This window comes from Octodon degus, unplaced genomic scaffold (assembly GCF_000260255.1).
Source record: "Octodon degus isolate 3935 unplaced genomic scaffold, OctDeg1.0 scaffold00033, whole genome shotgun sequence".
Lineage (NCBI taxonomy): Eukaryota > Metazoa > Chordata > Mammalia > Rodentia > Octodontidae > Octodon > Octodon degus.
The window spans coordinates 18,090,949-18,104,142 of NW_004524609.1; the positions used below are offsets into that span (position 1 = coordinate 18,090,949).

Genomic DNA, 13,194 nt, shown 5'->3' on the forward strand with positions numbered 1-13,194 from the left:
CATCTCCCTCCCCCACTCCCAACCAACACCTAAAATAGCCAGTGTGCTCAGCCTGTAAACAAGGCAGGTTTTATGGCCTGCTTTGCTGGGTCAGGCTGCTGCCTTCCTAGTGTTGAGAGGGTGGGCCGCACCTGGAGGCTGTCTCTCTGAAAACCCCCTTCCGTAATCCTTTCCTTGTATGTTGGGTATAAGGGGACAGAAAAGGGTGAGCCTGGATATCCCACTCAACCAGTCAAGAGCTGAGAGCACCTCGGGACCCCTTCCTAGGCAAGGGCCTGGGGAAAATGGGCCCTCAGGCCCTGAAGCAACTCTTAGCTTCTTTTTTGTAACTGTCTGGAGCCCAGAGTTTCGAGGGAACACCAGGCACAGAACAGGTCCCTCCCAGTGCCCGTGAGCTCTAGGCTTCAGCAGATGGGACCCAGCAGAGGCTAGAGGACGGGTCGCCCTGAATGCTGATGCTTCTGCACTAGGCATACAGGCGCAGCGTGGACCAGAGCACAGGCCATGCCCAGGCACCTGCCTCTGTGATATGAGCGGCTGAGCTCACTCCTTGGGCCCCAAATTATCTAGTGTCAGCTCCATAAACAGCTTCACTTCCTAGCCCCTGCTGACAACCCCACTGACACCTGGGCTTCCTTTCCAGCCTGCAGCCTAGTTTCCTTCACCATTTTCATCCCTAAAACCAGACAAGGCAGGCAACTGTTCTCGTAGGACAAGGTCCTTGTTTTCTTTTCTCATAAATAGGCTTGGGTCAGAAGCAGGTTCTAGAATACAATCTGTGTGAGACCCCCACTCTTCATGGGGCAGCAGTGTAGACTGGGACACCAGGCAAAAGCCAAAATTGGTGCTGGATGTGGTGGCTCAAGCCTGCAATCCCAACGTTTGAGAGGCTGAGGCAGGAGTACTGTTGCGAACTCAAGACCAGCCAGGGCTACAAAGTGAGCTTAAGGTGAGCCTGAACTGCAGCGCGAGACCCTGCCCTAAGAAGGGCCAAGGATATAGCCCAGTGGCTTAAATGCCTACCTGGCAAGTGCAAGGTCCTCAAGTTTGATTTAAAAAAAAAAGGTCAAATTTAGGTCAGGGACATAATTCAGTGGTCCAGCACCTGTCTTGCAAGTGTCAGGTCCTGAGTTTGATTCCCAATACAAAAAAAAAAAGTGAAATGTGGCTTTGTCAGCTACTGACTTAATACTGGCCATCAACATCAAAGCAGTGCAGCAAGAGGCAGGGCCCAGAGCCACGAGCACCTTCCTCTTTTTATTTTTTGGTCTTGGGAATCAAACTCAGGACCTTGCATTCACCAGGCAGGTGCTTGTGCAGCTGAGCTACCTCCCCAGGCCCACCTTCCCCTTCAAGGGGCCAGCTCTGGGTGGCCAGGCCCCTGCAGCCATGCCACAGCACGGTGCCTGAAAGATGACATTTTTCTGGAGAAACCACCACTGCTTGAGCTGGAGCGTAAGAATGGATTTCAGCCCAACAGGGAGCAGGGGACACCAGGCCAGATGTCCTGAGTGGATAACGGGAGCCTCTGTGCGAGGTGGGGCTCTGGGGCACTGGCACAGACATCCCAGGGAGAACAGAAACTCGTGAAAGCCACAAAGGGGGAAGCGGCCAGCAGCACCAGTGTCATAACAGCATGTGGCTCTGCCCACGGCCTGGAGGAGACTGGACCCCAAACCATGAGGCCTGGCTGGGGTAGGGACAGAGGCCTGTGGGTAGGCAAAGAGGGAGGGCCTTTGCTCCACAGGGCCATGGGGGGCCCTCAGAGGCCAGGGCCACACTGTAGCACCTGCTGAGGGGCAAAGAGCTTCCTGGCCACTGGGGCTTCCCCTGGCAGCATCGGGCAGTTTTCCTTGTCCAGCCCCATGTTCTGGACCGAGGACTTCTTGAAGTAGCAGAGGCGACACACGGAATGGTACTTGTCTGCTCCACCGATCACCTCTACCTGGTAGCAGGAAAGGAGGAAAGGTCCATAGGTGTAAGAAGGGCCCTCAGGCACAGCCTCGCCCACCCACACCCACCTGAGGCAGCAGCAGGCAGCCCTACCTCCTTCTCTAGGCCCAGCCTCTTGGTGTAGGCAGCTTCCCGGAAGCACTCCATGCACACAGCGGTCAGCTTCACCACGCTTTCTGCCAGGGGCACCAGATTCAGGATGCTGCCAAAAGCCTGCAGGCAAGGGAGGGCACAGGTGTGCTCGGATGTGGGGCCATGCTGTTTGACACCTCTGATCCAGGAGCACTGAAGAGGAACTTTCACTTTGACCTTTCCTCCCTGGGTGTACAGCGCTGTCCCTCTCTGGATTCACAGCATCTGCCCACAGCAGATGGCATCCTGTCTGGACAGAGCCAGGAGCCCCCGGGCTCAGGCAGTGTCCTCCACTGTGGCTGAGGCTTGGCCATCATAGGATGCTGTGTGGTGGCAGGGAAGGGCTACACCAGTGGCCTGTGCCACTGAGGCACCTGCTCCCTCCTGATCGACCCCCAGCGCCCACGTGCCTTACCTTCCTCTGAAAGGTCCCGTCCAGGGCCGCCACAATCACCGTCTTCCCGCTGTTGGCCATACTCTCACAGAACTCTACGATGTCAGGGAACTGCAAGTGGGGGCGGGTGGGGGTGGAGGAAGAGAGCGGCAGCACTGTCAGAGCTGGCCTGACTCACTCGACAGTGCAGATCAGTGTGGAGCTTGAGAACAAGGTCACTTGGGCTTCTGAGGCTGCCCAGGCCTGGGGTCCATCTACAGGTCCTCCCAGCTGTGGGTGGTGCACTTGCCCACCACTGTCCAGACCCCTCCGACAACACAGCTGCATGCTGTCCCACCAGGAAGGGGGCAGCTACTCCAGGCCAGGGAGAGGCCCAGATCCCTCCCTCATGGCCCTGCTCACAGTGGATCTTGGCCCTAGAGCTTCCAGAGCAAGCAGTAAAGCTCTCGCTCAAGGCCCCATCTGCAGTGCTGTTAGGGCAGCCCTGGGAGCTCACGGCAGGGTCCATTTGAGGTACAGCTAGTGGGTGCCATGGTGCACACCTCTGCATGCTTGGGAGGCTGAAGAAAGGATGGCAAGCTTGGGGCCAGCTGGAGCAACTTAGATTGTCCCTAAGTAAAGTGCTATGAAGAGCTGGGGCTGTAGCTCAGTGCTAGACTACTTGCCTGACATGTATAAGGCCCAGGATTTAATTCCCAGCACAGCCTAAATAAAAAAACAAACAGGAACTCGGGGCTTTCTTGGTAGATACGTCACTTCAGTGCGGGACCCAGGCATGCAGAAAAGCAGCGAGGAGCCCGCAAGTCTGCCCACCAGAGCTCATCAGCGGTTTCCGTACCTCCTGAATACCTGCAGTCAGGCCTGCCCAGAACTCGGGATCTTCCTGCCTGCCACAGGCTCCTAGGAGCTGGGCTTACAGGCAGGTGCCACCCACTTCCCAGCTCTGCTACACAAGTTAGTTTTGAAGAGATGGAGGGAACCCAAAGGCAAGATTAGGAAGCCGAGGAACGGACTGTCATCTTCTACGGCACTTTGCTAGGGGCCAGCTGGCTCACACAGCGGCCAGAATGAACGCTGGCTCTGCCCAGGGGAGGCCTCTGCTTCTTGGCATTCAAGGCCCTGTGGCAAAGGTGACGATGTAACAAAGCGAGGCAACAAATTCCCCAGTGGTGAGAGACTAAGTCAACTGGCGCAAACAAAATTCAAATAAATGGAGAGATAGTCACAGCAGGCCCATGGAGTGCTGACCATCAAAAAGGAGGGAGGGGAAAGGAAGGTGGAAACCATGAAGACGTGACTTACAAAAGGGAAAAATAGCCAACGGGCCTAGAAAAGAAATGCAGGGCCAGGGAGATAGCTGAGGAGAATAAGCACTTGCCTGGCAAGCGCAGGGTCCTGAGTTCAATCCTCAGTACCGAAGGAAAGAAAAAAAAAAAAACGCAGTCAGAGACATGCATGTGTGGCCATATGCCATCCATTACCACAGCAGGCCACCTCCACCTGGAGACCTCTGCAAAGATCCAGCAGGTCTCACCACGCTCTCCTGGGCCCATGGCCAGCCCAGGCCAACCCTAAACAACCTCCTACCTCTCCTGGTCTTTGCAACCCTGTGGCCTGGCTGCCTCCACCTGGATGGCTCCTGCTGGGGTCACCTAGGCTCCTGGTGGCTCCTAGTGGCTTCAAGTCCTGTTCAAACTGTCTCCTTAGAGCATCCTCCCTGCAACAATTCTCCACTCCTTCTCGGCCTTTGCCCTCTAATCCTTAGCAGCCACCACCATCTGACAAAGGCAAACTTGAGGGTGGGGCCTCTAGAACCTGATTGTCACAGGGGCCTCTTGAGTCAACACCTAAGGCTGTTCTGAACCCGCTATAAACATAAAGAGCTCAGCAGTGCTATGAGCCACTTGGTAAGAACACACCAAAGAGCAGGGGCTAGAGCTCAGCGGTACGGCCACACACCAAAGACTAGAAGGACCCCAGCAATGCGGAGGCTAAGGCAACAGGATCAAAAGGTCAGGCCTAGCCTAGGCAACTTAAAACTTAGCTAGACCCTACCTCAAAATAAAAAAATTAAAAACCTGTGATATAGCTCGGTGAGAAGGTCTTGGGTTCAATCCCTAGGACCACCAAAACAACAACAACAACAACAAAAACCCAAGACACACAAGACAATGTCAACTTATTATTATTATTATTATTATTATTATTATTATTATTATTATTATTTTGGTGGAACCAGGGATTGAACTCAAGACATGCGCTTGCCAGGCAAGCACTTACTCTACTGAGCTATCTCCGTGGCCCATCCATTTACATTCTTGACTGGGCACACTCAAGATGGGTGAGCAAACATCTGCTGCAGGGATTCCGAATCCACCCTGTTTGTTTGCCTTGCCTGGTAGGTTTCTTTTGTTGGGGTTCATGAGGTTGTGGTCCTTGTTATTGCTTCCTAGAATGTCCTTCAAAATATCCTGGAGTGCTGGCTTGGTGATCATAAATTTCCTCAGATGTTCTTTGTCATGAAAGTGTCTTGTTTCTCCATCAGTTACGATATTTTTGAGGGCAATCAATCTGGGATGAAGATTGTTTTTGGCTTTTTTTTTTTTTTTTTTTTTGAACGCCATTTTTTTTTTTTTTTTTTGTGGCGGAACCAGGGATTGTTTTTGTTTTTTTGTGTGTGTGTGGGGGGCAAAGATTGTTTTCCTTTAGAGCTTCAAATACTTAATTCCAAGCTCTCCTTGACCTGAGGGTTTGTACTGAGAAGTCAGCTATGATTCTGGTGGGCTTTCCTTTATAGGCGCTTTGTTTCTTTGCCCCAACAGCTTTTAATATTCTATTTTTATCACTTCTTGGCCTTCTGGCTAAGATCAGGCGTAAAATGATATTCATGTGTTGAATTTTTGAAATCTTGTCTGTAATATTCTAGGCTGTAGATTTAACTTAATTTTTTAAAATTTTTTTATCATGGCTTGTAGGAGTTCTATATGTCTGTCTCACTTCTCTGTATTCATTTTCTTTACCAGGAAAGAAAATGATGTCTCTGAACAGTTTTTTTAATGTATATCATTTGTGCTATTTCCTGGACTTTTTTTTTTTTTTTTTTTTAGGTGGAACTGGGGATTGAATTCAGGCCCTTGCTCTTGCCAGGGAAGCGCTTATTCCACTGAGCCATCTCTCCAGCCCCAATTTCCTACACTTTTCATCGACTCCAATCAATCTTGTGATTTATTCTCCTTTGTATCATCTAGCAGCTGCTGTATTGGTTTCTTATGCTTCTTGCTATTTGTTTTTTTCAAGTGCAGAATCTATTTATCAGGTAAAGCTATATTTACTTTGGGCAACGAAAGCATCTAAAAGAGAAAGAAGGGGTCCCGCTTTTCAAAGGAATTTTGTAGCGCCAAACCACTTCGGGGGAAAGAAAATCTCAACCGGAAAAATACCTGGGCTGAGTTCGTATTCTCTAAAATTGATGAATGAATTTTAGGAACGATGGAGAATAAGAACAGAATATATTTACTGAGGGAAAGAAAGCTTCTGTCCAAGAGAAGGGACAGAAGGGGACCCGAGTGGGTTGCCTGGTCCTTGGTATTTTTAAGAAGTCTTTCTCTCCATGATCACTAGCTACAGGCCTGCCTTCTATAGCTCAGACCCTGCCCTCACGATGGCTCATTCTGCTGCGAATACTGTCAATGAAATTTTTATTCTCCGGGATATCTGCTTGACTGTGCTTCATGGATTCCATTTCTTTCCTATGCTGGACATTCACAGATTTCATAATTTTCTTAAGCTCCTCTACTTTCTTGTCTGTACCTGCTCTAGAGTCACTAGGCATGGGCTTTCACTGTGGACACCATCTCTGCAGTTATCTGAGAAATTATTTCTGATTTTTTTTCCATTTGGAGCCTCATTCAATTGCTTTGTTGTTACCACTTGAGAGAGGCCAGCAGGGTGGCTCCTGGATGGTCCCACCTCACTGATCCCTCGGGGAGCTGAATGTCTGGGGTGGCATCCTATCTAAGTGTCTTCTCATTTTCTTTTTTCAGTTTAATTCCTGGGCTCAGGCCTGTGGAAGGGGCGCTGAGGGCTGCAGGCTGCCAGAAGGTGCTGGCTTGCTTTTGTTTTTTTGTCTTTTTTTTCTGAGACAGGGTCTGGCTATGCAGTTCAGGCTGGCCTTAAGCTCACATTGTAGCCCATGCTGGTCTTGAACTCACAATGATCTTGCCTCAGCCTTACATTCTTGACTGGGCACACTCAAGATGGGTGTAAATTGACTATGGTGGGTTGTTTTTTTTTTTTTCCCCCGGGGATTGAACTCAGACCCTTGTGCTTGCCAGGGAAGTGCTTATTCCACTGAGCCATCTCCCCGGCCCCAGGTGGGTTGTTTTATTGCTAGTACTTATAGCCCTTAGGATATGGCTACTTTGGGGCTGGTGAGATGGCTCAGTGGTCTAAAGCACCTACTTAGAACAAGCTTTGCAAAGCACAGAGACCGTGGTTCAATCCCCCAGCACCACATGCCAGCCAGCCCCGCCCCCTGCTGGGCTGAGCTGGTCACTCACACACACACACACACACACACACACACACACACATAAATAAAATTAAAAAAAAAAAGGATATGGCTACTTCTCCTAGTTATCCTCAAGGTATAAATGGATTTTGGTTTTTGAGTCAGCTGCAAGATCCTACTCTTCCCTTTGTTGGGGATGAGAAGTTGCTGCGAGTTTGGCCCAGCCCCCTGGTTCTTCGGTACTATGCCACATTATTTTCTGTGACCCTTAGTCAGTCTCAGTCTTGGAATACCAGGAAGATCAGCTGTTTAGAATAATTATGCCACTTTTGGCTATAGTGGTACCAATAACAAAGGCCCAGCCTAGAGAACGACAAAGTGAGGTAACCATTAATCTGCCTCCTTTAATCGTATGAATCAGGGGTGGTTATATAACACAATGAAAACAAACCAGAAAGCTGTGTGCAGTGTACAAGTCCTTAATATGCCAATTTTGCTCTCAGTGGTTAAAATTTTAAATGGGTTATGGAGAAAGTAGAGAAGAGGAAGAGGAAGAGATCAGAAGTAAGGCTAACTTTGGGAAACTGGTGCACAAGTCTGGGGGAAAGAGAGAAGGGCTAGAAAGAACAGAACAGAGCCATAGCCACAAAGAGGACAGGAAGCACATTCATGCTAATAAAAACAAGATCAAATAATGAAGAAGGAAAAGAAAAAAAACAAAACAGAAAAACAAACAAAAAACCAAACTGAGCTAGGCGTGGTGGCACATGTCTATAATCCCAGCACTCTGGAGGCTGAGGCAGGAAGATCGTTGCAAGTTCAAACCAGCGTGGGCTACAATGTGAGTTTAAGGCCAACCTGAACTGCATAGCCAGAACCTGCCTCAAAGAAAAAGACAGGGGCTGGGGAGATGGCTCAGTGGAATAAGCGCTTCCCTGGCAAGCACAAGGACCTGAGTTCAATCCCCGGTTCTGAAGAAAAAAAAAAAAAAGAAAAAGACAAAAAAACCCAAAAGCAAGCCAGCACCTTCTGGCGACCTACAGCCGTCAGCACCCCTTCTGCAGGCCTGAGCCCAGCTGGGAGCTGCTGGATGGAGCCAGCAGTGGCTCTGAGTTCTGAGCTCAGCCAGCATCTTTCCAAGACGGCTCCTGTGGGATAACAGGGCCCTCAGCACTCACCACCAGCTTGTCCTTCATGCCTGTGCTCCCCTCCACTACTGCTCCCCTCCCTGGAGGCCTCTAGGGTCTCCAGCGCTCTCCCCGTGTTCACAGGTCTGAAGGGCTCCTCTCGCTCAGTGCGTCCTGCCTCAGGCACACCAGCCACCTGCTTCTTCTTCACTGAAGTTTCCATGGGCTTCAGTTTGCACTTCCGACCCTTCCTAGGTACAAGGGATTCACTTTCCTCCTAGTCTTTCCCCACTTTGCTATACTCTAGTGTCTGGATGCAACTCTCAGAGAGGCTCTTTCTCTGCAGCCTAACACTGCGCCATCTTTTTTTAAAATTTGGTACAGGGTTTCAATACACAGCTTGAACTGTAGCAATCCTCCTGCTTTCAGCCTCAGGTGTGCATCACCACACCATCTCAGTGGCCGGCTCAGTGCACCCACAGGTGGGGCTGGAACAGCACATGATGCCGGGGATTGAACCTCGGTACTTGCGCTTGCCTAAGCAGGCGCTTAGTCCACTGAGCTATCTCGCTGGCCCTTCACGCACCCTCTTGCAACCCCTCTCTAGGGTTGAGAATCCAGAGTAACAACTGGCAGTCTGGAGTCCAGATCAAAGGGAAAAGGCCCACATGTGCAGGTGGGGATACACACCCCTGCATAGGAAGGGCTCAGGAGCCATAACTCGTAGAGGGGGAGGCGAGGATCAAGCCCCCAGGTTTTGACCAGCAGTCAGGTGATCAGAGACTACTAACCACTTAGCAAAGAACCACTCAACAAGCTTCCGCCCCCAGGGTATGGGACTGACTGCAGTCAGGGAACCACGCCCAAACCCCAGCCAGCAGCTGAGCATGGGTGTTTACCGGACTTCCAGCAGGGAAAACCCCATACTAGGAAGTTCTGCAGGGTCTGTATCCTCCCACTGACTAGCTGGGAGTCACCCAGGGGTCTGGGTCGCCATCACCCAGGGCCACCCAAAAAGAGGGAAGATGGCAAGTCTTGTGGGCAAGAACTATGTGAGAAATTTCAATAGTGAAATATACTTGAATTATCATGGTATACACCCTGAATAAACACACTCCATCCTTATCTCAGACATATGCAAGCACCGGGGGCTGAAGCTAAGGACACTTTGCCACTGAGCTTATTTTATTTTGAGGTGGGGTCTAAATTGTCTAGGCTGATCATGGCCTTAGGAGCTTCCTGCCTTAGTTTCCCTGTGATGGGATTACAGGCGCGCACCACCACACCTGGCTTAGAGTTGTTTCATTCATTTGTTTTTAATGTGTGGTCTTCAGTTTCCGGACCCTCTAGCAGCTCCCCTTTCCCTCCCCTGCCCCAGTGGATTAAAGGCGGCCTGACCTTAAAGCTACAGAGCATTCCATGCCGGCCAGATACTAGCTGAAGTACAAAATAGCAGAGATAGAATTGATAATGTGAAAAAATTGATAATGTGTAAAGCAGCAGAGGAAAGGGGAACAGAGAGGGAGCTCCCAAGAAGACACCAGGATGAGTCAACTCACAAACTGGCCCTCGTCGATGCCTATGACAGCCACCCCCAGGGCTTCCTGGGTTGTGTCCCGCAGCAGGCAGGCTGGCAGCGCCTCCATAGTGTTCCTGAAAGGAAAGCCAGAGCATGAGCGAGGCCGGAGAGCAGGCTGCAGCCACTGTCATGGCCACCCTGCTCCTGCCACAGCAGCATGGCCCGGCCCTGCCCGGCCCAGCTCTGAGAAGTCAGTATTTGCCCAGGGGCAGAAAAGTGGATGTTTGACACTTTGCTTTTTTTTTTGTTTTTGTTTTTTTTGCGGAACTGGGGATTGAACTCAGGCCCTTGTGCTTGCCAGGCAAGTGTTTAATCTACTGAGCTATCTCCCCGACCTCATACTGGGGATTGAATCCAGGACCTAATTTATTATTTTGAGACATAGTCTTGCTAGGTCGTGAACTGCCCACGCTGGGCTTGAACCTGTGACTGTCCCACTTCAGCCTTTCAAAGTGCTGAATTACAGGCATGGGCTACCACACCCTGCTCACTCCTTTGGACTAGAATAGCAATGTCTGATAAGAAGTTCAGTGTAGATTCCAAGCTCTCCTATGCCTTGGCGCAGCAGCCGGTGGGGGCAGCCAAGGCCAACTCTTCCTTCCATGCCTGCTGTCAACCCAAGGTTTCTAGCATTTCTGTCAAATGGCCTACCACTGAGCTACAGCCCCACCCCATGACTGAATTCTTCATGGTGACTGGGGCCCAAGATACTCTTAAGGACTGATAAAATGTTTCCATTTCTTTTAAAACTCAAATGGAAGGGCCAGGGAGATAGCTCATGCCCTGCCAGCTCCGCGTAGTGAGACTCTGTACCAAATATACAAATTAAAAGAATATGGCTCTGGGCAGTCCATGAGCCCCACCTCTGCAACTAGGACAGCAGCTTCCAGCAAGACCCTAGAATTTCCTCTAGGTGGGCACCCCCAGCAGGTTAAAGGATTTCTCCAAGATCACAAGGCTATTTTTGGGCAGAGCCAGGAGGCAACTGGTCTGATTCCAGGCCTTGAGTGAGAAAGGGTTTTTCCTAGCAGAGTCAAAAGTAGGAGGGAGGGATGGGAATGGTCCAGGCCCACCAGATGACACTCTAGACCCCACCTGATCCCCACAGCCAGGACTTTTCTAGAGAGAAATGCCATGCTGTGGCCTCTGCCTTTTAAAATAGTTTTTATAATTTTTTTAAAAAAAGTGTTTATGTTTCAATGTTATTTTCTTCTGTTCTCATTTCTGCCTAATCTTCTGAATTAGACTTCAGAGAGAGTTAAACAACTTTGAAGGCTTGGCAGTTTGTGACTGTATTTATAAAAAAATTAAAGTAGCTCACAGCTGTGCTCAACTACTGTCTTGTGATAACAAACCTTGAGATCCGAGGAGAACATGAAACATTTATACACTTTAATGCCCTCTCCAAATATGGAAGGCCAGAGGGAGGACAAGCAGCAAGGCGGCTGTGGCTTTGGCGAGGGTGTCTCCAGAGCCTTGACAATGCCACCAGTGTTAGAGAGGCTTGTGAGTCATGCGGTGCTCTTAGATACAGGCTCCTCTAGAAGCAACCCCCATATCCACTGTACAAGGTCACCTTCTCTGCCTCCACTGACCCCTGCATGCTCACCCGATCCTGCGCAGTGGGCAGCAGGGAAGTGAACTTGGACCCGTGAGCTGGTGCTTACCCATGATGCGTGTGGCTCGAATCCCCATGCATACTTCAGGTCCTGGGTATTTTCTACGCTACCTCCCTTCCAGGTTCAGTAATTCCCAGGCCCCCACCCCAGACATCTGTGTCACTGAGGCAAGTCCAGAGGACAGAGGAGACTGCCTGGGCTCAGCGTGGGGGCCCCAAATCTGCAGCCTAGGAACTTTATTTAACTCCCACCCAGAGGTTGCAGGCAGAAAAACAAAACCCAGGCGCATAAAGGCTACAAGGTGATGCAGCCAGCTAGAGCAGATGACTAAGAAATTAAAAATCCGCGGGCAAGCCAAATAACCAGCCTGTGGTCTCTGACGGGTGTGAACTCTAGAACAAGGTTGTCCAACCTGGGCAGGTTCAACCGGCGTCTGCGGCCACAACATTCTAGGCGTGGGGACTCATAGGATGTGTGGAATCACCCCCGATCAATGCCTACTACAGGCCAGGAACACCCTGGTCCCCCTCCAGGTTGAAACTAAAGATGCCTCCAGAACTTGTCATATGTCCTGAGTTCGATTCCCGATACTATACACAACAAAACTTGTCAAGTGGGCTCTGGGGTGCAAATCCCTCCCTACTTCTGTTGAGCATCACCAGGCAAGAGCTACCATGCCAGGCCTGGATTTGAAGCTGTCAGGAATCAGAATCACCAATTAGCCCCTCTCAATTGCTCTGAGGTTTTCCCTGGGACAGGACCCGAGGGGCAGGACTGACCTGTCGTGTGTGGAGAAGCTGTTGCTGTAGCGCGTGTCTTTGGCATACTTAATGACCAGGCACTTGTACTGGGCGATCTGGAAGCGGCGGACCCGCCTCATCAGCTCTGTGCTGGAAGGGACAGGATTAGCGAGGCGAACGGCCACCGCCCTCTAGTGGTGGGCCTCGGGAACCCGAACCCGGAACGCGCAGTGGAGAGACAGCGTCGAATGAGAAAACGGCGGGCTCCATCCGAGTCGCGCCCAGACGAGCATCCCCAGGCCTGCAGTCAGCGCTCACCGCGGGGCCAAGAACAGCGCCCGGCCCGGATCGAGCCTCAGAGGCAGGACTCTCGGGGACCAGGGGGAGAAGGTGGGCGAGGCTGCAGCATTTCTAGAGCTGCTCGGTTTTTCTGGATTAACCAAAAAAGCTTGTTTGTGGGCCCCAAGGTCTGACCTTGAGCTTCCCGCTCCGAGCAAGGGGTTGGAGCCGGAGGGACGGTCGGGGGCCTTTACTCCAGCTGTCCCGGGAAAGGCCTCTCACCTGGGGGAATGGTGGCAGGGGCTGCACGGCCTCAGGGAGTCCCGGAGGGGAAAGAAAGCAAGTTCCAGGCCACATAAGGAAGCAGTCCCAGGGACACACCCGGGCGCCCCTTCGAAGGGCTTTTATTTTAGGGGGCTGCGCTAGGCTGCAGCCAGCTGTGTCCAGCTGTGGCAGGGGAAGAGAGGAATGTGGGGCTGGAAGGCGCGGGCCGGCCCGGGAGGAGGCATCTGGGGAGAGCTGAGGAGGACAGGGGTCCCCAGGGAGGCATTACCTTTTCCCTGAGAACATGGGCCCGAGAATCACCTAAGAGAGAAGAAAAGATCAGTCGGGGTCCCCCCACGCGGCCATCGGGCACCACCCCGAGCCCCGCGCCTCGCACCTGGATTTGACCCCGAGTCTTGCTGGGGGAGCCGGGCAGCACCGAAGGCAGGTTGATGCAGCTCATGGTAACTGCGGAAGGACGCAGCAGCACCAGGGACCTCCGCGCTCGTCTGCAGCCTGCCAGATCCGGCCGTTTCCCGCGCAGTCCCGTCACGGCGTGCGGGCCAATCCGGAGTTCGCCTTTCCCAAGCCAATCAG

General features: G+C 51.5%; 1 protein-coding gene across 1 annotated transcript; it reads right to left on the reverse strand.

Annotated features, from left to right (window-relative positions):
• Positions 1–1,110: 1,110 nt before the first annotated feature.
• On the reverse strand, positions 1,111–13,193 carry Tk1 (thymidine kinase 1). Its single transcript, XM_004630147.2, has 7 exons — positions 12,995–13,193; positions 12,887–12,918; positions 12,094–12,204; positions 9,676–9,769; positions 2,501–2,590; positions 2,047–2,166; positions 1,111–1,945 (listed from the first exon to the last, which is right to left on the reverse strand). Exons 1-7 carry the CDS (start codon positions 13,058–13,060, stop codon positions 1,763–1,765), a joined length of 696 nt encoding a protein of 231 aa, XP_004630204.1. The 5' UTR covers positions 13,061–13,193; the 3' UTR covers positions 1,111–1,762.
• Position 13,194: the final 1 nt, after the last annotated feature.

Coding starts and splice junctions, on each gene's coding strand:
- Tk1 (XM_004630147.2), bottom strand. CDS start 13,060: ATGAGCTGCATCAACCTGCCTTCGGTGCTGCCCGGCTCCCCCAGCAAG. Junction 2,591..9,675: donor GCATCGACGAGGGCCAGTTT/GTGAGTTGACTC, acceptor CCCCACTTGCAG/TTCCCTGACATCGTAGAGTT. Junction 2,167..2,500: donor ACGGGACCTTTCAGAGGAAG/GTAAGGCACGTG, acceptor CCTTGCCTGCAG/GCTTTTGGCAGCATCCTGAA.